At 42.3% G+C, this 23845-nt stretch overlaps 1 protein-coding gene across 1 annotated transcript in view; it reads right to left on the bottom strand.

The window, feature by feature from the left end:
• Positions 1 to 23845, bottom strand: part of LOC143769709 (alpha-2-macroglobulin-like protein 1) — a 289826-nt gene that overhangs the window by 175022 nt on the left and 90959 nt on the right. Inside the window, exons 10-12 of the mRNA XM_077258495.1 lie at positions 23128 to 23234; positions 14174 to 14344; positions 11834 to 12085 (exon numbers count right to left, since the gene is read on the bottom strand). Of these exons, the coding sequence (XP_077114610.1) occupies positions 11834 to 12085; positions 14174 to 14344; positions 23128 to 23234 (530 nt within the window). The remainder of the gene's footprint in view (positions 1 to 11833; positions 12086 to 14173; positions 14345 to 23127; positions 23235 to 23845) is intronic.

The raw sequence follows: 23845 nt of genomic DNA, 5'->3' as shown, positions 1-23845 counted from the left end.
ACTCCTGACCATCGGGAGGTGATTCGCTTCCTTGTGTTGCATAACTTGCATGATGTCTTAGTGCTTGGATTGCCATGGTTGCAAACTCATAATCCAGTCCTTGACTGGAAAACAATGTCTGTGTTAAGCTGGGGATGTCAGGGGGCTCATGGGGAAGTACCTTTGGTTTCCATTGCTTCATCTACTCCCTCTGAAATTCCGGCATTTTTGTCTGACTATTGTGATGTTTTTGAGGAGCCTAAACTTAGTTCTCTCCCCCCTCACAGGGATTGTGATTGTGCTATAGACTTGATTCCTGGCAGCAAGTTTCCCAAGGGTCATTTGTTCAATCTGTCTGTGCCTGAGCATGCTGCTATGCGAGAGTATATTAAGGAGTCCTTGGAAAAGGGACATATCCGTCCATCCTCATCCCCTTTAGGAGCAGGTTTTTTTTTCGTGGGTAAAAAAGATGGCTCCCTGAGGCCCTGTATTGATTATCGCCTGTTGAATAAGATTACAGTCAAATACCAGTATCTTTTGCCACTATTGACTGATTTATTTGCTCGTATTAAAGGGGCAAAGTGGTTCTCTAAAATTGATCTTCGGGGTGCGTATAATTTGGTGCGGATTAAGCAGGGAGATGAGTGGAAAACTGCATTTAATACGCCCGAGGGCCATTTTGAGTATTTGGTAATGCCTTTTGGTCTTTCTAATGCTCCTTCAGTCTTTCAGTCCTTTATGCACGATATTTTCCGTAAATACCTGGATAAATTTATGATTGTGTATTTGGATGATATTTTGATTTTTTCGGATGACTGGGAGTCGCATGTTCAACAGGTTAGGAAGGTTTTTCAGGTTTTGCGGGCCAATTCTTTGTTTGTAAAGGGTTCAAAGTGTATTTTTGGGGTTCAGAAGATCTCCTTTTTGGGGTATATTTTTTCCCCTTCTTCTGTTGAGATGGATCCTGTCAAGGTTCGGGCTATTTGTGATTGGACGCAGCCTACTTCCCTGAAGAGTCTTCAGAAGTTCTTGGGCTTTGCTAATTTCTATCGTCGATTTATAACTGGGTTTTCAAGTGTTGCTAAACCTATGACTGATTTGACTAAGAAGGGTGCTGATGTTGCAAATTGGTCCTCTGCGGCTGTGGAGGCCTTTCGGGAGCGTAAGCGCCGCTTTTCTTCCGCCCCTGTGTTGCGCCAGCCTGATGTTTCGCTCCCTTTTCAGGTCGAGGTTGATGCTTCCGAGATTGGAGTGGGGGCGGTTTTGTCGCAGAGAAGTCCCGATTGCTCAGTGATGAGACCATGTGCATTCTTCTCTCGAAAGTTTTCGCCCGCCGAGCGAAATTATGATGTCGGTAATCGGGAGCTCTTGGCTATGAAGTGGGCATTTGAGGAGTGGCGTCATTGGCTTGAGGGTGCTAGACATCAGGTGGTGGTCTTGACTGATCACAAGAATCTGATTTACCTTGAGTCTGCCAGGCGTCTGAATCCTAGACAGGCGCGCTGGTCGTTGTTTTTCTCCCGGTTTAATTTTGTGGTTTCATACTTGCCGGGTTCAAAAAATGTGACGACAGATGCCCTTTCTAGGAGTTTTGAGCCTGACTCCTCTGGTGATTCTGAGCCTACGGGTATCCTTAAGGATGGGGTGATTTTGTCTGCTGTCTCCCCAGACTTGCGACGTACTTTGCAGGAGTTTCAGACTGATAGGCCTGATCGTTGTCCGCCTGGGAGACTGTTTGTTCCAGATGAGTGGACCAGTAGAGTCATCTCGGAGGTTCATTCTTCTGTGTTGGCAGGTCACCCTGGAATTTTTGGTACCAGAGATTTGGTGGCCAGGTCCTTCTGGTGGCCTTCCCTGTCTCGGGATGTGCGTACCTTTGTACAGTCTTGTGATGTTTCTGCTCGTGCAAAGCCTTGCTGTTCTCGGGCTAGTGGATTGTTGTTGTCCTTGCCTATTCCGAAGAGGCCGTGGACGCACATCTCTATGGACTTTATCTCGGACCTCCCGGTTTCTCAGAAAATGTCCGTCATTTGGGTGGTGTGTGACCGTTTTTCTAAGATGGTTCATTTGGTACCCTTGCCCAAATTGCCTTCTTCTTCTGAGTTGGTTCCTTTATTTTTTCAGAATGTGGTTCGTTTACATGGTATCCCGGAAAACATCGTTTCTGACAGGGGTCTCAATTTGTGTCTAGGTTCTGGCGAGCGTTCTGTGCCAGGATGGGCATTGATTTGGCTTTTTCATCTGCATTCCATCCTCAGACTAATGGCCAGACGGAGCGAACTAATCAGACCTTGGAGACTTATTTGAGGTGTTTTGTGTCTGCTGATCAGGATGATTGGGTCGCCTTTTTGCCGTTGGCAGAGTTTGCCCTCAATAATCGGGCCAGTTCTGCCACTCTGGTTTCTCCTTTCTTTTGCAATTCAGGGTTTCACCCTCGTTTTTCATCTGGCCAGGTGGAATCTTCGGATTGCCCTGGAGTGGACACGGTGGTGGATAGACTGCACCGGATTTGGAGTCATGTGGTGGACAATTTGAAGTTGTCTCAGGAGAAGACTCAGCAGTTTGCTAATCGTCATCGTCGTGTGGGTCATCATCTCCGTGTTGGGGATTTGGTGTGGTTATCTTCTCGTTTTGTCCCTATGAAGGTCTCTTCTCCTAAGTTTAAACCTCGGTTCATAGGTCCTTATAAGATTTTGGAGATTCTTAATCCTGTATCTTTTCGTTTGGACCTACCAGCATCTTTCACCATTCATAATGTCTTCCATCGGTCGTTGTTGCGGAGGTACGAGGTACCGGTTGTTCCTTCTGTTGAGCCTCCTGCTCCTGTGTTGGTGGAGGGTGAATTGGAGTATGTTGTGGAGAAGATTTTGGACTCTCGCGTTTCCAGACGAAGACTTCAATATTTGGTTAAATGGAAGGGATACGGTCAGGAGGATAATTCTTGGGTGACTGCCTCCGATGTTCATGCCTCTGATTTGGTTCGCGCCTTTCATAGGGCGCATCCAGATCGCCCTGGTGGTTCTCATGAGGGTTCGGTGCCCCCTCCTTAAGGGGGGGGTACTGTTGTGAATTCTGTTTTTGGGCTCCCTCTGGTGGTTACTGGTGGTACTGGCTGACTTTTGTCTTGTGTTTCCTGTGCACCTGTTCCCATCAGGAAACTGGGAGTTTCCTATTTAGTCTGGCTTCTCAGTCATTCTAGTGCCGGCAATCAATGTTACCAGAGCACCTCTGTTGCTTGCTACCTGCTCCAAGTCTGCAATTCAGCTAAGTTGGATCTTTGGCATTTTTTGTGTTTGTTTGTCCAGCATGCATTTATATTTCTCTTGCTGCTGGAAGCTCTAGTGATCTGAAATTACTACTCCGGTGTCATGAGTTGATAACGGAGTTAAAGTAATTTCAGGATGGCTGTTTAGGGTTTTGAGGTGACCGCGAAGTCCTCTTTTGTATTTTCTGCTATCTAGTCAGAGGGCCTCTCTTTGCTGAATCTATATTCATACTGCGTATGTGTTTTCCTCTTACCTAACCGTTATTATATGTGGGGGGCTACTATCACTTTTGGGGTTTCCCTGGAGGCAAGCCAGGTCTGTGTATTCCTCTACTAGGGGTAGCTAGATCTCCGGCTGGTGCGAGGTGTCTAGGGATAATCGTAGGCACGCCCCCTGGCTACTATTAGTTGCGTGTTAGGTTCAGCGTCGCGGTCATCTGAGATTCCATCTTCCTAGAGCTAGTCCGTTTTTGCCTGAGTCCCTGCCATTGGGAACCATGACAGCATCCTGCGAGCAGGATCCATTTTTTTCCGCCAGATCCATTTTTTCCCGCAGGATCCGTTTTTTTCCCGCCAGATCCGTTTTCTTTCCGCTAGATCCGGTTTTTCCGCCTGATCCATTTTTTTCCGCCGGTCCGTTTTTTCCCGCCGGATCCGTTTTTTCCGTCGGATCAGATTTTTTTCCGCCGGATCCGCTTTTTTCCTGCCTGATCCATTTTTTCCTGCCAGATCCTTTTTTTTTCTGCCGGATGTTTTTTTCCCGCCGGATCCATTTTTTCCGCCTGATCCATTTTTTCCTGCCGGATCCTTTTTTTTTCTGCCGGATCTGTTTTTTTTCCCGCCGGATCCGTTTTTTCCGCCTGATCCATTTTTTCCTGCCGGATCCTTTTTTTTTCTGCCGGATCTGGTTTTTTCCCGCCGGATCCGTTTTTTCCGCCTGATCCATTTTTTTCTGCCGGATCCTTTTTTTTTGCCGGATTCGTTTTTTCCCGCCGGATCAGTTTTTTTCCCGCCGTATCCGTTTTTTTCCGTCGGATCAGGTTTTTTCCGCCGGATCCGTTTTTTCCCCGCCGGATCTGTTTTTTTCCGTCGGATCAGGTTTTTTCCGCCGGATCCGATTTTTTATCTGATGCTGCTGCTCTCCACGGGAAATCGTCGTGGGACACTCGTGAATTTCAGCGGACAGGGAGTATATTGGTTGTTTGTTTTTTTAATATTTTTTACAGATGACACTGGCTTCGTGGAACAAAGTGACAAGTAACGGTGAGTATATACTCTATGTTATATGTTCTGTATGTCTATATGTATGTCATGTATGCAATGTATGAATGTACTGTATGTAGTATGTATGTAGTATGTATGTATGTATGGAGTATATATGGAGTATTTTTTTATATTCAACACATTAGCCGGATGATGGGACAACTACTGTCTCATCATTGGCTAATGTATCAATCATTAACAGTGTAGCAGGCATCGTCCGATGGGACTTGTAGACCCATCGGATGATGCCTGCACAGACACAAAGACAAACCGTACAGACCCCCCGGCAGGCCGTACAGACCACCCACGGTCCCGCACAGACCCCGGAGAGGCCACACAGACCCCGGAGAGGCCGTACAGACCCCCCGGCAGGCCGTACAGACCCCCCGGCAGGCACGCACAGACCACCCATGGTCCCGCACAGACATAAAAAAAAAACCTGCTATGCTTACTCTCCGTCGTCGCGTCCTCTCCTCGGCAGTGCAAGCAGCAGGCTTCCATGATGTCACGGTCATGTGACCGTGACGTCATCACAGGTCCTGCACGCATCCAACCCTGGGACAGGAAGCTGCTGTGTGCATCGTACACAGGCGACAGGACTACAAGGGCTCCCTCGGAAGGTGAGTATATGTTTGTTTTTATTTTAACTCTTTTTTCAACCTGTTACATACGTGGCTGGGCAATATACTATGTGGGCTGTGCAATATACTACGTGACTGGGCAATATACTACGTGACTGGGCAATATACTATGTGGCTGTGCAATATACTACGTGACTCTGCAATATACTACGTCACTGGGCAATATACAATATACTACATAGCTATGCAATATACTACGTGGCTGGGCAATATACTACGTGGCTGGGCAATATACTACGTGGCTGGGCCATATACTATGTGGGCTGTGCCATATACTACGTGACTGGGCAATATACTACGTGGCTGGGCAATATACTACGTGGGCTGTGCAATATACTACATGGCTGGGCAATATACTACGTGGACATGCATATTCTAGAATACCCAATGCGTTAGAATCGGGCCACCATCTAGTACCATATATATATATATGCCATGGATGAGGCCACAGTAAAGTGTATCTTTATTTGGGACAAAAGGTATCTCACAGGTCATTGCAGATGATGATGATGATGATGATGATGAACATACAATTTGTCATTCCTCCTACACAGTCACATACCAGGGAGGAAGCCACTCAAGCCAGTGTAATATTGCACCTTTATTTGGGTCACCTGGTAACTCACATGCATTTATTTACAGTCCACAGACTCCACATCTCCCTCTCTGCTGTCTGCCCCTCCCACATGAGTCACAGTCACACTTCACTGGCTGAATCTGAGAAGCTGCCAGGCCCATACAAGAAAGAAAGAAAAAAAAAAAGACTCAGCTCACTCAAGCTGCAGAGCCGACTCCTTTCATTCACAGCAGGGAGCCGGCTCTTTGTATTGGCTCGTGCACGAACGACACATCACTAACACACACACAGCACTTCACTCTTCCTCCAGGCCACCATGCTGCTGAGCCCACTGTGTTCTGCTCTTCTGTAAACTATGTAGCTGTGTTTCTGATGCAGTAACTGCTGGTGATAGCAGATCACAGAACAGTCACACACAAAATGGCTCTGCCCTGTGATGCTGCTCTTCATTCTGCCCCAGGGATATTAGACCACCCAAAAGGGGAGGGAAATGGTGATGTCAGCAGTTACTGCCCCAATTTTCCAGCTAACAGTAAAGCTCGTAAATCTTACTATAGCTGCTTGAGGTCTAAAACGGAAAATGCTCCCCCTAGTGGTCAATATATATATTTGTAAGAAAATATATAATATTTTTCATATAGAAATGTTTGCAAACAGTGCAAACATTGCATTAGTACATTTTATTTACTATTTTAAGCTTAATTTAAAAAAAAAAAAAATACAAGAAAACTGGTGGCACCTTCCCTTTAAGATATGCTGGTATTAGAGGCATGCACTCCTGCAAATGGGTGTCCACATATCGGGATAGATTGGCTCTGAGGCTATTGATACCCGAAATGATGGGTCTCCTTGGTGGATTTGTCATATTTTTGTGGAGCTAGGGTATATGGTAGAAGATCGCTATGTTTGGGTTATAGTTCATTACGAACAGGAACTCTTTTTTGTTTGAAATTTACCTTTCATGGATAAAATATTCAGTTTCTTAACATAGTACGAGGTTGGGTCACTCATTAGGTTTTTTATAAGTGATCGCATCATCCAGGAGTCGTTTAGCTTCTTCCTGATAACTGGTACGGTTAAGGATAACGATTCCCCCACCTTTGTCCTCCGGGCGGACAAATCATATCATTATTTATCTGAAAGTCTCTCAGGGATTTCCTTTCTTGAAGACTTAAATTATACGATATGTGAACCTTTTTACGTTTTTGTAGTCTTCTAATGTCTGCAGTGACTAATGCATCGAAATTGTGAAACGCATTTGAATATTCTTGCGTGGGGTTGAAAGTGGAAGGATTCGCTAACGTAGTATGAATGTACCATCACACTAGCAGTATTTGGTCAGAATTTTACATCAGTATTTGTAAGCCAAAACCAGGAGTGGAGCAATTAGAGGAAAAGTATAACAGAAACATATGCTCCACTTCTGCATTTATCACCCACTCCTGGTTTTGGCTTACAAATACTGATGTAAAATACTGACCAAATACTGCTAGTGTGATGGCAGCCTTACTCCTCACTACTGTTTGTTCTTCCCTCATACAGTACATTTACAGTGCTAAATTACATAAGTATTTCTTCATAATTATGTCCTCGCTTATATACTTCCGGCCGCACAGTCACTAAAGTGGTGAGCGCAAGTGTGATTTATTATCTATTGGAGTTAGAGGAAGAATTAGTGGGGTAGAAGGGCAAAATGAGCAATTACAAGTACACAGTGCTATATAATGGGATGACTGAAATATATGAAGGGGATAAAATCTTCAATGGTAGTTCTTCTTTAAGAGTGGAAATATTAAAAACAGTAGGTCACATTGAGGCTTGAAAGCAGTGGCTTATGACAGGGATATAATGACATAAAGAAGATAAAGATGGCATATGAAAAGTAGTAAAACAATTGGTGAAGCAACAGGATTGGCTAACCATCCACAAAGGTGTGCTGAATTGACAGGTTAAATTGACAAAATTGACAAAAGAAAGAAATCCCATTGGCAAATAGTACTGCCTAGAAAGTAAGCTAGAGCAGCATTGATTGCATAGATGAAAAGAATGGACCCTTTGGTACTACAAAGATTGCCGGGTAGTTTCAGAGGTTTTGCTATCATCCTAAGTTATAGAAGGTCATTCCCAATGTTATAAAGCAGTGCAAGAACTGAAATTTGGCAAGAAGGAGACCAAAGAAGGACTTTATAGTCACCCAATTTCCAACCTCATAGCATTCATGCTGATGGACTATCTTTCTATGGAAGAGTCATTACAAGTTTCAAGTATCGATTGGTCATCGTGGACCACTTTACGAAGTTTGCATTTATGTTTCGAAATATGTGTCTGACCAAATCTGTGGACCAAGCTTTGTGGAAGAGTTGTATCTTGTCTTACACATCTACTCTTTGATCAATGTATCTGCTTGCATTACCATCCTTAGCTTCTTCACTACACTATTGCTGAAATGCTGAAAGCAATGTGTAAATGAAACAATAGACTATAAAATGCTATTGTAAGTGCTAATATAGAGATTTAGATAAATATATTTCTGGAACTGAATGGTAAGCTTGTATTATACAAAACTGCTAAATTTGATCAATTTTTAAAAAAAGCATACCAGTGGTTCTTTCAATAATACTAATAATGTAACAATTAAAAATTACCAAAAAAAAAAGAGAAAAAATGGGAGGCTTTCCTGCAATTAGGCAAATGCCCTTGAATTAACATATATTTGTAATATAAAGGATCACGATAAATCAAATACTTGTTATGGATCCTTATCACACTTTTTAGTAGTCCTGATCTTAGTTGTCCCATGTAGTCTGGGTATAGTACTTGAGAATTAGCATATTAATCACTGAATTTCACCTATAATATGTTAATATCAGGGTAAAAAATGAAGTACAAAATCCTGAAAATGAAAATATTTTTTTTATTTATTTTAAATATTAAAAATATTATTCTCATACAAATAAAACAAAGAAGAGTGCCAGATCTGAACACAAATCTAATAAGAGGGACGTAATTACATGGTATACCACATGGCATAAATATACAAAGGAAAAATAAGTACTGCATACACTCGAGTATAAGCCGACCCGAGTATAAGCCGACCCCCCTAATACTGCCACAAAAAACTGGGAAAACTTATTGACTCTAGTATAAGCTTAGGGTGGAAAATGCAGCAGCTACCGGTAAATGTCAAAAATAAAAATAGATACCAATAAAAGTAAAATTAATTGAGACATCAGTATTTTAAGTGTTTTTGAATATCCATATTGAATCAGGAGCCCCATATAATGCTCCATACAGTTCATGATGGGCCCCATAAGATGCTCCATACAAAACACGCCCCATATAATGCGCTATATTAAAATATGCCCCATATAATGCTGCACAAAGGTTAATAATGGCCCCATAAGATGCTCCATAGAAACATTTGCCCCATACAATGCTGCATAAAGGTTGATGGCCCCATAAGATGTTCCACACATTATGGCCCAATAAGATGCTCCATACATTATGGCCCCATAAGATGCTCCACACGTTATGGCCCCATAAGATGCTCCATACATTGTGGCCCCATAAGATGCTCCACACATTATGGCCCCATTAGATGCTCCATACATTGTGGCCCCATGAGATGCTCCATACATTATGGCCCCATGAGATGCGTGCATATTCATTACTTTAATGAACGGTACCACGTGACCGCTGAACACAGGAAGAGCTGCCCGGAGACCATTGGACATGCAGGGACAGCACCAGGAGCAGGTGAGTATGTCACCGTGCCGCTCCCCCTCACCCGCCGACCCCTCCCGCCGACTGTCAGGACTCTGAACATTTTGTACCTTTTGTTCATTACTGCCCTCTTCCAAGATGGCGTCTTTGGTCTCATGTGCACTGTGTCTTCCTGCTATAAAACTCCACCCCAGCCTTCAGTCTGTGCTAGAGTATTCTGCCTTGCATCCAGCTCCTGATCTCTGATTACTCCCTGGCTATACACCTGCTCCTGTGAACCTGTGTGGTGATCCTGATACTCTGCTCTGAGTTCCTGCTACATACATTGGTTTCCAGTAATCCTCCTTCAGCTGCTGCTCGTGTTTACTTCCATCTGCATTTGCTGGACATATAAGCTGTGCTGCTCTGCAATAACCTGAGACTATTAACCAGGCATCCCTGGTTGAGCTAAGATATGATTTGAACTGCCTTATAAGCATATCTATCTGTGTTTGGACTAAGACAAGGATTTATTCGTGTCAAGTTTCCTCAAGAATAACTGTTCTTCATAGACTTTCTGCTTGATTGAATTTCTCTCTGAAGTTTCCTATAGACTGCTAAGCTGCGTTTATTATTTGCACCAAGTGTTGTGGACTTGAGTTTCTCTCTGCACCTGTTTGTATCACCGTGTGATAATATAGACTTTACCACTTATAAAACTGTGTCCTGTAGTTGTCTTGTTCCACGCAAAGAGTCTCCTGAGTTATCCCCTATAATTATTACACTGACACTGACTCAAGTATAAGCCGAGAGGGTTATTTTCAGCCCAAAAAAGTGGGCTAAAAATTTCAGCTTATACTCGAGTATATACAGTATAAAACAAATATATATATGTGATTTCTATTTGCACCAAGTTCAAAAAAGTTTCAAAGCTGGAAAAATGATTAATAATTACTACCAAAAAAGAGGCATTTTACAAAATATCAGCATCCATGTTGATGTAGACACAGTATGAAAGAATGTTATTCAATCAGGGTAATGCTCTACCAGGCTTATAAAATAAAACCGTGAGGGAAGGCAAATCAATAATAATAATGCATTATTGTCATGACCCGTTCCAGGGTTTAATCCTGTCTGCTCTTTTTCTGGGCGGCTCATGTCAAGGGTTAACTTTGCTCTGCCTCACTCTGGGTTCAGGTTTGCTATTTAGCTCCCAGGCATCCTGCTGGCTGTGTCAGCTATAGTTCTGCCTTCAGTGTGTAAACCTGACTCTGGTAACTCTTGATTTGTCCTGCTGTAATCCCTGACTTGCCCCGTGTCTGTTGTCTTCCTCTGTCTACCTTTATCCCAGCGTTTTCTCTGTTTCTCGGTTTGATTATCTGGTTTCTGAGTCGGCCTGTATTCGGACTCGCTTCTGCTTTCTGTCTTTGTCTTATCCGCTTCTGACTGTTGCTGACCCTCCTGACCACGTATATTGCTTACTGCCTTTTGCACTTTGCCTCTGAAGGTTTTTTGACTCGGCTTGTCTGACCACTCTCTCGCCACTTGGTGGCGCCTGTGCTGCTTCTCTGTGGAGCTATTCCGTGTACCCAGTTTCACTTCCCTCTCATGCTCCCACTGATGGAGGTTGCGTTACACTGCACTGCAGCAGCATGACAATTATGTACCTGTTTAGCACTATGTTGCTCAGTCCCGGCGAAGCCTCCTGAAGAAGCAGAGCAAATCCACATCGTGGCAGAGGGACGCCATTGTATCTGCCGGGATTGAGCAAACTGGCAACAACATGTTCCCAGGTCAGATCATGAATAAGGTGAAAGTCAAAATGCGTTGATCGTGCTTTCCCACTAGTGTGTCATAGGGCTGGTTGCAATATGTTGGTCTTTTTTATTTTTATGGAATAAAGTTTCTTAGCATATGCCATTCACTGGACTTTTTCTCTATTAGATGCCTCTTTTTTGGTAGCAATTATTAATCATTTTTCCAGCCTTGAAACTTTTTTGAACCGGGTGCAAATATAAAGTATATATATATATATATATATATATATATATATATATATATATATATATATATATATATATATATATTTGGCTTACAATCATTTTTCTTTTGTATATTAATACCGTGCGGTATATCATGTAATTACTTCCCTCTTAATAGTTTTATGTTCAAATCTAGCACTTTTCTTTGTTTTATTTGTATGAGAATAATAGTTTTAATATTTAAAATAAATAAAATATATTTTTATTTTCATGATTTTGTACTTCATTTTTTACCCTGATATTAACTTATCATAGGTGAAATTCAGTGATGAATTTGTTATGGATCTTGTAAACAATAAAACTATGATGTTAATTCCAAATTTACAAAAAGTACGATTATAATTCCAAGAAAATGAATACTTACAATGTAGAAAAAGTCAAGATGATCTGTGTCAGCATTCAGGTTTTTCCTATGGATGTCATATTCCACGGTGATTGTCTGATCAGTGTTACAGGATAAATCGCTCGGATGCTTTTGCACTGTCAGTGAGCTTTCAGTTTTAGGCTCATATGGTGAAAGCGCCAACATACTTCGGGACATAGATTCAGGAGAATAATACAGAAAATTGTCAGAATCCTCAACATCACCATCCTGAACATCAGATGAACAACGTGCCTGAAAAAAGAAGTCACAGCAGGGTCTTTACAACATTTATGTATCTTATTACAAACATCAGAAAATATTCCGATTTTGGAGGGACAGTACAATGATTTATATGTTTAAAACTCTAAAATGAGTTTGCCAAATTTATATTCTTATATTTAGATGTCAGTAGACTACATGTAATCCATGACATTATTAAAAAGAATTAATAAGTAAATTTCAGCATGTAAGTTGTTTTTTTGCTGACTAATATACTTTTATACTTTATAGTTTTTTCTAGTATACTTTTATACAGTATAATGTACTCATATGCACCTTTGTTGAAGTATTTTGAGCCCAAGTTCATTTTACGATCCATATGCAAAGTGCCGTGTACAATAAAGCAAGTAAAACAAGAAATCAGGGATTTTATAGTCAATCACTGTCATTCTGATCCCAGTTAGTCAAATTCATTGTCTTTCATCGTCTTTCCCCATCTCACGCGACCCCCCCATCGAACCTATCCATTACAGTAAACGGCTGCCCACTCTCTCCAGTCCAACAAGCTCGCTGTTTCAGGATAATCCTTGACACTGATCTCTTCTTCAAACCACATATCCAAGCCCTTTCCTCCTCCTGTTGCCTTCAACTCAAAATTATTTCACGGATCCGTACAAACCAAGAATCTGCAAAAACCCTAGTCCATGCCCTCATCATCTCCCACCTCGACTATTGTAAGCTCTTGCTCTGTGGCCTCCCCTCTAACACTCTCACACCCCTCCAATCTATTCTAAACTCAGCTGCCCAAGTAATCCACCTGTCCCCCCGCTATTTCCCAGCTTCTCTCCTCTGTCAATACCTTCACTGGCTCCCCATTACCCAGAGACTCCAGTACAAAAGCCTAACCATGACATACAAAGCCATCCACAATCTGTCTCCTCCATACATCTGTGACCTCGTCTCCTGGTACTTACCTACACACAACCTCCGATCCTCACAAGATCTCCTTCTCTACTCCCCTCTTATCTCCTCTTCCCACAATCGCATACAAGATTTCTCTCGCGCATCAACCCTATTCTGGAACTCTCTACCACAACATATCAGACTCTCACCTACCATCGAAACCTTCAAAAAGAACCTGAAGACCCACCTCTTCCGACAAGCCTACAACCTGGAGTAACCACCGATTGACCAAACCACTGCACGATCAGCTCTATCCTCACTTACTGTATCCTCACCCATCCTTTGTAGACTGTGAGCCCTCATGGGCGAGGTCCCCTCTCTTCCTGTACCAGATGTGACTTGTATTGTTCAAGATTATTGTTTTTATTATGTATACCCCTCCTCACATGTAAAGCACCATGGAATAAATGGTGCTATAATAATAAATAATAATAATAATAGGTTTAGTTTGTTTCCTTATATTGCACATTAAATGGAAGTGCCGCCCATGCAGGAACCAACTACCTACATTTCTGTTATTAATCCACTAATTTCCTATATGTCCCTATTAGTGATGAGCGACCGTGCTTGTTACTTTAGATTTCCAAGCACGCTCGGGTGTTCTCCGAGTATCTTGGGTGTGTTCGTAGATTATGTTTGTGTTTCCGCAGCTGCATGATTTGCAGCTGTTTGACAACCTGAACACATGCATGGATTGCCTGTTTGTTAGGGAATCCCCACAAGTATTCAGGCTGTCTTGCAGCCACAAATCATGCAGCTGCAGAGACACAAACATAATCTACGAGCACAACCAAAATACTCGAACACCCGAGCATGCTCGGAAATCTTGAGTAACAAGCATACTTGCTCATGACTAGTCCCTATGCATTTCATCAGCACCTGTAGGATAGGAAAAAATCTCTGGTTTTAACTATCTGATATGTTATGTTTGGACATGGGCTTAGACCCCCAATAATTATTAAACAGAAAGGTTACAGTGCACTTCTGAACATCGTACCCCTTATTTTTAAATCACTGCAAATTCAGTATCCTTGAAATATATTGATTGGATAATTTTTTGTAGTAACTGCAATTGCTCCTTTAATGGAGCATATCTGCTCTGTTCCTCTGCATCTAAATTCAATGCATTTCTATATAACGATCTTCCGACTGACTTACCTTTATAAATATATCCGATTCCCAATCTGCGGTACTGAGTGTAAATTCTGCTATTCCGTTGGAATCCGTCACCAGCTTTACATGTGTCACATTAGAATTCTCATTTGTATGTATATATAGGGTTATAGCTTCATTTACTTTGGGTTGTCCCATCTCATCTTTGGCTTGAAGCTGAGGGTGAGTAAATAAACCAACTGAGCAAACCCATTTCAAGCAGCATATCCTTTTGACATAAAGCCCAAAAATAATCTCCATGAGTATCCCCCAAATTGATCCCCAAAATTCCAAGAGAACCTCAGCTTTTATGACCTCTGGTGAAAGGAATCCACACAACATTTCAAGGATGTAGTTGATGTGAGGCTGTGAGCACTATAATGCAATCAGAAATGGTCACATACAGTAGCTTGGAAAAGTGTTCACCCCCTTGACATTTTTCATGTTTTGCTACCACACAACATGGAATTTCACATTTTTTGAGGGTTTGCATCAGTTCATGTAAATAACATGCCTACCACTGTGAATATTACGTTTTCTTTTTATTGTGAAAAAAACAACATATAGGACAAAATAATTGAAAACCTCAGTGTGCATAACTATTCATCCTCCTAAAGTCAGTACTTTGTAGAGCCTCCTTTTGTGGCAATTATAGCTGCAAATCACTTAGGATAAGTCTCTATGAGCTTTTGACATCCTGCCAATGGGATTTTTGCCCATTCCTAAAAGCAAAACTGCTCCAGGCCCTTCAAGTTTGACGGCTTGGTTTCTCCTGGTGAACAGCAATCTTCAAGTCTGATCACTGATTCTTAATTTGATTAAGGTCTGGGCTTTCAGGTGCAGCTCAGCAAGGTGCTGCAGTGACTATGTATCCCTCTACAAAGGAGTCATGGCCTCAGGTACTCTTTTACCTTATAAAGCTATCTAGGCAAAAAAACTATGCTTTTCCTTATACCGCCGAACAAAAAGTGGAATGAAATACGATCAAAAAAACAAATGTAAATTAAAATGGTACCATTGAATGTAATTTTGTCCCATAAAAACAAGCCATAATTAAGCTTCATCAACAGAAAAATAAAAAAGTTATAGCTCTCAAAATAAACTGATGCAAAAATTATTATTATTATTTTAAAATAGTTTTAATTGTGTAAAAGTGCCAAAACATAAAAAAAACTATATGAATGTGGTATTGCTGTAATCATAGGGACCCTAAGAATAATGTTACCTTATCAATTTTACCACATGCGGAATGGCATAAAAGAAAAAACAATTCCTGAATTTCTAATTTTTATTCATTCTGCCTCCCCAAAATAGGAATAGAAAGGAATAAAAAATGTCATGTGCCCAAAAATGGTACAAATAAAAACATCAACTCGTTCCACAAAAAACAAGCCCTCACATGACTCTGTCTGCAGAAATATGAAAAAATTATAGCTGTCAAAATATTGCTATACAAAAACGAGTTTTCACAAAAAAAAGCTTCTTTTATTGTGTGATAGCAGCAAAACATAAAAAAAAGAAAACTGGTATCGTTGTAATCGCAACAACACAAAGAATAAAGTCATCTAATCACTTATACTGCATGAAAAATGGGGTGAAAAAGAAATAAAAACAATTCTTGACATGCTGTTGATGTTCATTCTGACTCCTAAAGATTGCAGTAAGGCTAAGCCCTTACACCAGGGTTTCCATATAAATCTCTGAAATACGTGATTTAGAAAAAGCCCCCAGTGGCATCTGTATGCTATACACTGTTTTAATGGATATATAGACTTGTATTGGCTCTCGTCATCTGTGCTGCCAGAAAAAAACAAACCTGTCTCAGTACATTTTGCATGAACACGTGGTTAGGCTGCAATGCGCATGTGAGGAATACTGTTGTGAATTAGACTTTTTTGGCTCCCTCTTGTGGTTACTAGTGATATGACTCTGGGATTTCCTTCCCTCAGTTTGCACCCAGCTGGGTCGTTACTTCAGGGGTGTTGCTATATAAACCTCCTGGAACCTTAGTCTAGTGCCTGGCATCGGTGTTATCAGACACATTCTGTTTGCTCCTGTTTGCTGGTCCTGGTTCATGCAAAATTAAGCTAAGTCTTGCTTCTTTGTTTTTTTGGTTATTTGTTTGCTATCATTTTTGTCCAGCTTGTACTAAATGTGATTCCTGTCCTTGCTGGAAGCTCTAGGGGGCTGGTGTTCTCCCCCTGGGCCGTTAGACGGTTCGGGGGTTCTTGAATTTCCAGTGTGGATATTTTTGATAGGATTTTTTGCTGACCATATAAGTTATCTTTCTATATTCTGCTATTAGCTAGTGGGCCTCTCTTCGCTAAATACCTAGCTCATTCTTATGTTTGTCTTTTCCTCTTACCTCACCGTTATTATTTGTGGGGGGCTTCTATCCAACTTTTGGGGTATTTCCTCTGGAGGCAAGAAAGGTCTTTCTTTTCCCTTCTAGGGGTAGTTAGCTCTCCGGCTGGCGCGAGACGTCTAGGATCAACGTAGGAATGTTCCCCGGCTGCTGGTATTTGTGTTGCTAGGATTAGTTATATGGTCAGCCCAGTTACCACTGTCCTATGAGCTGGTTTTCTGTATTTACAGACTTAGCATTATTCCTGATACCCTCTGCCATTGGGGTCATAACAGTATGCCAGGCCAACATTGAATGTTTAAAGCATTGCAGAAGTGGGATAATAAAGGAAATTCTGAGTTTGTTTTTTTTTCCCCTTCTCTTCCTCCCCTTTACCTTTGAGTGGCTTGTGCTTGCTGCAGACATGAATGTCCAGACCTTGATTACAAGTGTAGACCAGCTGGCAGCTCGTGTGCAGGGTATACAAGATTTTGTTACCAGTAGTCCTATGTCTGAACCTAAAATACCTATTCCGGAATTGTTTTCTGGAGACCGATTTAGGTTTAGGAATTTCAAGAATAATTGTAAATTGTTTCTTTCTCTGAGACCCCGTTCATCTGGAGATTCAGCTCAGCAAGTTAAAATTGTTATTTCTTTCTTGCGGGGCGACCCTCAGGATTGGGCTTTCTCGCTAGCGCCAGGAGATCCGGCATTGGCGAATATTGATGCGTTTTTCCTGGCGCTCGGATTGCTTTACGAGGAACCCAATCTTGAAATTCAGGCAGAAAAAGCCCTGCTGGCTATTTCTCAGGGTCAGGATGAAGCTGAAGTGTATTGCCAAAAATTTCGGAAATGGTCCGTGCTTACTCAGTGGAATGAGTGTGCTCTGGCCGCAAATTTCAGAAATGGCCTTTCTGAAGCCATTAAGAATGTGATGGTGGGTTTCCCCATTCCTACAAGTCTGAATGATTCTATGGCGCTTGCTATTCAAATTGACCGGCGTTTGCGGGAGCGCAAAACCGCTAATCCTCTGGTGGTGTTGTCTGAACAAACACCTGATTTAATGCAATGTGATAGAATTCAGACTAGAAATGAACGGAAAAATCATAGACGTCAGAATGGGTTGTGTTTTTACTGTGGTGATTCTACACATGTTATATCAGCATGCTCTAAACGCCTAACAAGGGTTGTTAGTCCTGTCGCCATTGGTAATTTGCAACCTAAATTTATTTTGTCTGTGACTTTAATTTGCTCTTTGTCTTCTTACCCTGTTATGGCGTTTGTGGATTCAGGTGCTGCCCTGAGTCTTATGGATCTGTCATTTGCCAAGCGCTGTGGTTTTGTTCTTGAACCGTTAGTAAATCCTATTCCTCTTAGAGGTATTGATGCTATGCCATTGGCGGAAAATAAACCGCAGTTTTGGACGCAGGTGACCATGTGCATGACTCCTGAACATCGGGAGGTGATTCGTTTTCTTGTTCTGCATAAAATGCATGATTTGGTCGTTTTGGGTCTGCCATGGTTACAGACCCACAATCCAGTCTTGGATTGGAAGGCAATGTCTGTGTCAAGTTGGGGCTGTCAGGGAATTCATGCTGATTCCCCGCCGGTGTCTATTGCTTCCTCTACTCCTTCGGAAGTTCCTGAGTATTTGTCTGATTATCAGGATGTATTCAGTGAGTCCAGATCCAGTGCTCTGCCTCCTCATAGGGACTGTGACTGCGCCATAGATTTGATTCCAGGTAGTAAATTTCCTAAGGGAAGATTATTTAATCTGTCAGTACCTGAGCATGCCGCAATGCGTTCATATATCAAGGAGTCTCTGGAGAAGGGGCATATCCGTCCATCCTCTTCCCCTCTTGGTGCGGGATTCTTTTTTGTGGCCAAGAAGGACGGATCTTTGAGACCTTGTATTGACTATCGGCTACTGAATAAAATCACTGTAAAATTTCAGTATCCTTTGCCTCTCTTGTCGGACTTGTTTGCCCGGATTAAGGGTGCCAAGTGGTTCACCAAGATAGATCTTCGTGGTGCGTACAACCTTGTGCGCATTAAGCAAGGTAATGAATGGAAGACTGCATTTAATACGCCCGAAGGTCATTTTGAGTACTTGGTGATGCCTTTTGGGCTTTCTAATGCTCCCTCAGTATTTCAGTCCTTTATGCATGATATTTTCCGGAAGTATCTGGATAAATTTATGATTGTTTATCTGGACGATATTCTGGTTTTCTCTGAAGATTGGGACTCACATGTGGAGCAGGTCAGGATGGTGTTTCAGGTTTTGCGTGAGAATGCCTTGTTTGTTAAAGGCTAAAGGGGCTCTTTGGAGTACAGAAAGTTCCCTTTTTGGGGTTTATTTTTTCCCCTTCTGCTGTGGAGATGGACCCAGTCAAGGTCCGAGCTATTCATGAGTGGACTCAACCCACGTCAGTTAAGAGTCTTCAGAAGTTCTTGTGTTTTGCTAACTTCTACCGTCGTTTTATCGCTAATTTTTCTAGCGTTGTTAAACCTTTGACGGATATGACCAAGAAAGGTTCTGATGTTGCTAACTGGGCTCCTGCGGCCGTGGAGGTGTTCCAGGAGTTGAAGCGCCGGTTTACTTCGGCGCCTGTTTTGTGCCAGCCTGATGTCTCACTTCCCTTTCAGGTCGAGGTGGATGCTTCTGAGATTGGGGCAGGGGCCGTTTTGTCACAGAGAGGCCCTGGTTGCTCGGTAATGAGACCATGTGCTTTCTTCTCTAGGAATTTTTCGCCTGCTGAGCGGAATTATGATGTTGGCAATCGGGAATTACTGGCCATGAAGTGGGCATTTGAGGAGTGGCGTCATTGGCTCGAGGGTGCTAAGCATCGTGTGGTGGTCTTGACTGATCACAAAAATTTGATGTATCTCGAGTCTGCTAAACGCTTGAATCCTAGACAGGCCCGCTGGTCATTGTTTTTCTCCCGTTTTGACTTTGTGGTCTCGTATTTACCAGGTTCAAAGAATGTGAAAGCTGATGCTCTTTCAAGGAGCTTTGTGCCTGACTCTCCTGGAGTCACAGAACCTGTTGGTATTCTTAAAGAAGGAGTTATTTTGTCAGCCATTTCTCCTGATTTGCGACATGTGTTGCAGAGATTTCAAGCTGGTAGACCTGACTCTTGTCCACCTGACAGACTGTTTATTCCTGCTAAGTGGACCAGCAGAGTCATTTCCGAGGTTCATTCCTCGGTGTTGGCAGGTCATCCGGGAATTTTTGGCACCAGAGATCTGGTGGCTAGGTCATTTTGGTGGCCTTCCTTGTCACGGGATGTACGGTCATTTGTGCAGTCCTGTGGGACTTGTGCTCGAGCTAAGCCTTGCTGTTCCCGTGCCAGCGGGTTGCTCTTGCCCTTGCCTGTCCCGAAGAGGCCTTGGACACATTTCCATGGATTTCATTTCTGATCTCCCGGTGTCTCGGGGTATGTCTGTCATCTGGGTCGTATGTGATCGCTTTTCAAAAATGGTCCATTTGGTGCCTTTGCCTAAGCTGCCTTCCTCTTCCGATCTGGTTCCTGTGTTCCTTCAGAATGTGGTTCGTTTACACGGCATTCCTGAGAATATTGTGTCTGACAGAGGATCCCAGTTTGTTTCCAGGTTCTGGCGATCCTTTTGTGCTAGGATGGGCATTGATTTGTCGTTCTCGTCTGCCTTTCATCCTCAGACTAATGGACAAACTGAGCGAACTAATCAGACTCTGGAGGCTTACTTGAGGTGTTTTGTTTCAGCAGATCAGGATGATTGGGTGACCTTCTTGCCGTTGGCTGAGTTTGCCCTAAATAATCGGGCTAGTTCCGCTACTTTGGTTTCGCCATTTTTCTGCAACTCTGGTTTCCATCCTCGTTTTTCCTTGGGACATGTGGAGCCTTCTGACTGTCCTGGGGTAGATTCTGTGGTGGATAGGTTGCAGCAGATCTGGAATCATGTGGTGGACAACTTAAAGTTGTCACAGGAGAAGGCTCAGCGTTTTGCCAACCGCCGCCGCGGTGTGGGTCCCCGACTTCGTGTTGGGGATTTGGTGTGGCTGTCTTCTCGATTTGTTCCTATGAAGGTCTCCTCTCCTAAATTTAAGCCTCGCTTCATCGGTCCTTACAAGATATTGGAAATCCTTAATCCAGTGTCCTTTCGCTTGGATCTTCTGGTTTCGTTTGCCATTCACAACGTGTTCCATAGGTCTTTGTTACGATGCTACGTTGTGCCTGTGGTTCCTTCTGCTGAGCCTCCTGCTCCGGTGTTGGTTGAGGGCGAGTTGGAGTACGTGGTGGAGAAGATCTTGGATTCTCGTCTCTCCAGGCGGAGGCTTCAGTATTTGGTCAAGTGGAAGGGTTATGGTCAGGAGGATAATTCCTGGGTGGTTGCCTCTGATGTGCATGCGGCCGATTTAGTTCGTGCCTTTCACGCTGCTCATCCTGATCGCCCTGGTGGTCTTGGTGAGGGTTCGGTGACCCCTCCTTAAGGGGGGGGTACTGTTGTGAATTAGACTTTTTTGGCTCCCTCTTGTGGTTACTAGTGATATGACTCTGGGATTTCCTTCCCTCAGTTTGCACCCAGCTGGGTCGTTACTTCAGGGGTGTTGCTATATAAACCTCCTGGAACCTTAGTCTAGTGCCTGGCATCGGTGTTATCAGACACATTCTGTTTGCTCCTGTTTGCTGGTCCTGGTTTTTGCAAAATTAAGCTAAGTCTTGCTTCTTTGTTTTTTTGGTTATTTGTTTGCTATCATTTTTGTCCAGCTTGTACTAAATGTGATTCCTGTCCTTGCTGGAAGCTCTAGGGGGCTGGTGTTCTCCCCCCGGGCCGTTAGACGGTTCGGGGGTTCTTGAATTTCCAGTGTGGATATTTTTGATAGGATTTTTTGCTGACCATATAAGTTATCTTTCTATATTCTGCTATTAGCTAGTGGGCCTCTCTTTGCTAAATACCTAGCTCATTCTTATGTTTGTCTTTTCCTCTTACCTCACCGTTATTATTTGTGGGGGGCTTCTATCCAACTTTTGGGGTATTTCCTCTGGAGGCAAGAAAGGTCTTTCTTTTCCCTTCTAGGGGTAGTTAGCTCTCCGGCTGGCGCGAGACGTCTAGGATCAACGTAGGAACGTTCCCCGGCTGCTGGTATTTGTGTTGCTAGGATTAGTTATATGGTCAGCCCAGTTACCACTGCCCTATGAGCTGGTTTTCTGTATTTACAGACTTAGCATTATTCCTGAGACCCTCTGCCATTGGGGTCATAACAGAATCCATGAAAATAATGGATACCACACGTACTGGAAACATGGGTGTGTGAAGGAGGCCTTAATTATAGGTGTCATTTACATGTTTGTAATTCTGAGAGTTAACATTGTTATGTGGAGTCCTAATGATGCGTAATATGCACCCTGTTTTGCTCTACTTGCTGATTCGAGCATTTGTCACATGATCGCTCACTGATCGGACTGCTGACATAGGGATGCTGACGCAGGAGGAAGGGTAAGGATTTGTCAGAGACAGGGGGCATGGTGTCTGTTGTGAGGCTATGTCCAGTTTCTGCCAGACAGGAGAACTATAGACAGGATGTGACAAGCTCTTCCAGAACTAGGAGAGAGCTGTTTACATCCCGAAGTGTGGTATCTAGGTAACAGTGCAGAATGCTGACAGGGTATATATTACAAACTGTCAGTATTTTGCAGCATAGGTACACACAAAGAATAGGATAAAATCCTGGACAAGCCATTTAAGCTCTGAGCAATAGCAAAGAGGTTTAAGAATGCTATAAAGCCCTTTAAAACTGATATCTGTAGAGGATTCCAAGATAACAAATTTCCACAATATGATTATCTCATATTTTTATTGGATCATTCATATGTTAAAAAACATATTGTATTGTATATTTTGTATGTGGCAGTGGGCTTCATCCAGTCTCATCAGAATGTTAAAGTAAGAACCTTATGTTCAGTTTGTAAATTTTCGCCCGGCGGCATTAGGTCAAACTATGGCTATTGGGATATGTGGCCCATGTCTTTTCTATAGTTATAGCTCACATCATACTGTCCTTTTTCTTCTTGGACCAGCACTTCTCCTATTTGACCCAGGTGTTTTTTAATTAGCAGGAGATTGAGAGAGGGGTTCCAACAATTTGTGTTCTCAGTCCACAGCCTGAGAGCTTTTGGAAGGTGACATTTTTACATCTATTCACCTGGTGTTGGTGGTGTGTGGTGGTCATTGTTGCTGTGGTTTTGTGCCTGTGGGGTGGTGCGGCCTGGAGTTATGGGAACTCTGCCTTGCAGTATGGGTGCTATGGGGAACCAGGTCGCCCCGCTCTGCTCGTGCACTTTCGCTGTGACAGAGGGTTGAGCACTGCGCCGCACCTTTCAAGCTAGATACTCGCTGAGAGGTTCACCGTGATATGGCAGTGGGCTTCATACAGTCTGATTAGAATCTTAAACTAAGAACCTCATGTTCAGTTTGTCAATTTTTGCCTAGCTGCATTAGATCACAGTATGAATAATGAGATGTGCAGTCCATGTCTTTTTCTACAGTTATATAACATTTTTGTATTACATCATAACCACACAAGAAGCATTTCTCTCTCTGAAAATGTAAAATTATTCTCTTGATTTTACCTTACCTTGCAATGGTATGTAGATTCTCTAACATAATAATTTTTACATTCCATAAATTCAATTGGTTTTCTTTGCATGGCGTTCACAACAGCTGATGATTTTTCACTATGACCTACAAGAATAAATACATGTTTTTGGAGGGAAGGAGAGTAAACTTTGATCATGTATTACAATTAGTAACATTTGAGGAATTCGTTACTATAATTTTGGCATATGACAGATCCTGTAATGATTTATAATATTATAATATAAATCTGTTTTTCTCTTAGTCCTATCACCAACACAAAAAATGGAGAAATCCTTCATTCTGATAGAACAGATGGAATTTTCAAGTGTTTTTTGTGTAGAAAAAATAATGGCTAAATAAGATCATGATTAATCCAGAAATTGTCCCAAGGTAAAGTATAATGGTACTTCACAACAATGCTAATAACCAACAAGAGACAACTTTATTCCACCATCCCCTCAATGAAGCCAACCATAGGTAGAATATAAAAATTATTTTTTTATTAAAGATGAAAAACAAATTTAAAATAAGCCACATCAATGTTACACCAAAACATACCCCATGGGGGAACCATCCTATAGAGAACGGATATCAATATTAATATAACATTACAATAATCTCAAATAGATTATAACAGACGGCAGGGCTAAAGCACCTAAGATTACTAAATTGGCAAAATCACAAAAGATATAGATTGATCATTCACTAGGTGCTCA

Source organism: Ranitomeya variabilis, chromosome 4 (genome assembly GCF_051348905.1).
Source record: "Ranitomeya variabilis isolate aRanVar5 chromosome 4, aRanVar5.hap1, whole genome shotgun sequence".
NCBI lineage: Eukaryota > Metazoa > Chordata > Amphibia > Anura > Dendrobatidae > Ranitomeya > Ranitomeya variabilis.
This window is presented reverse-complemented; position numbering and strand designations above follow the sequence as displayed.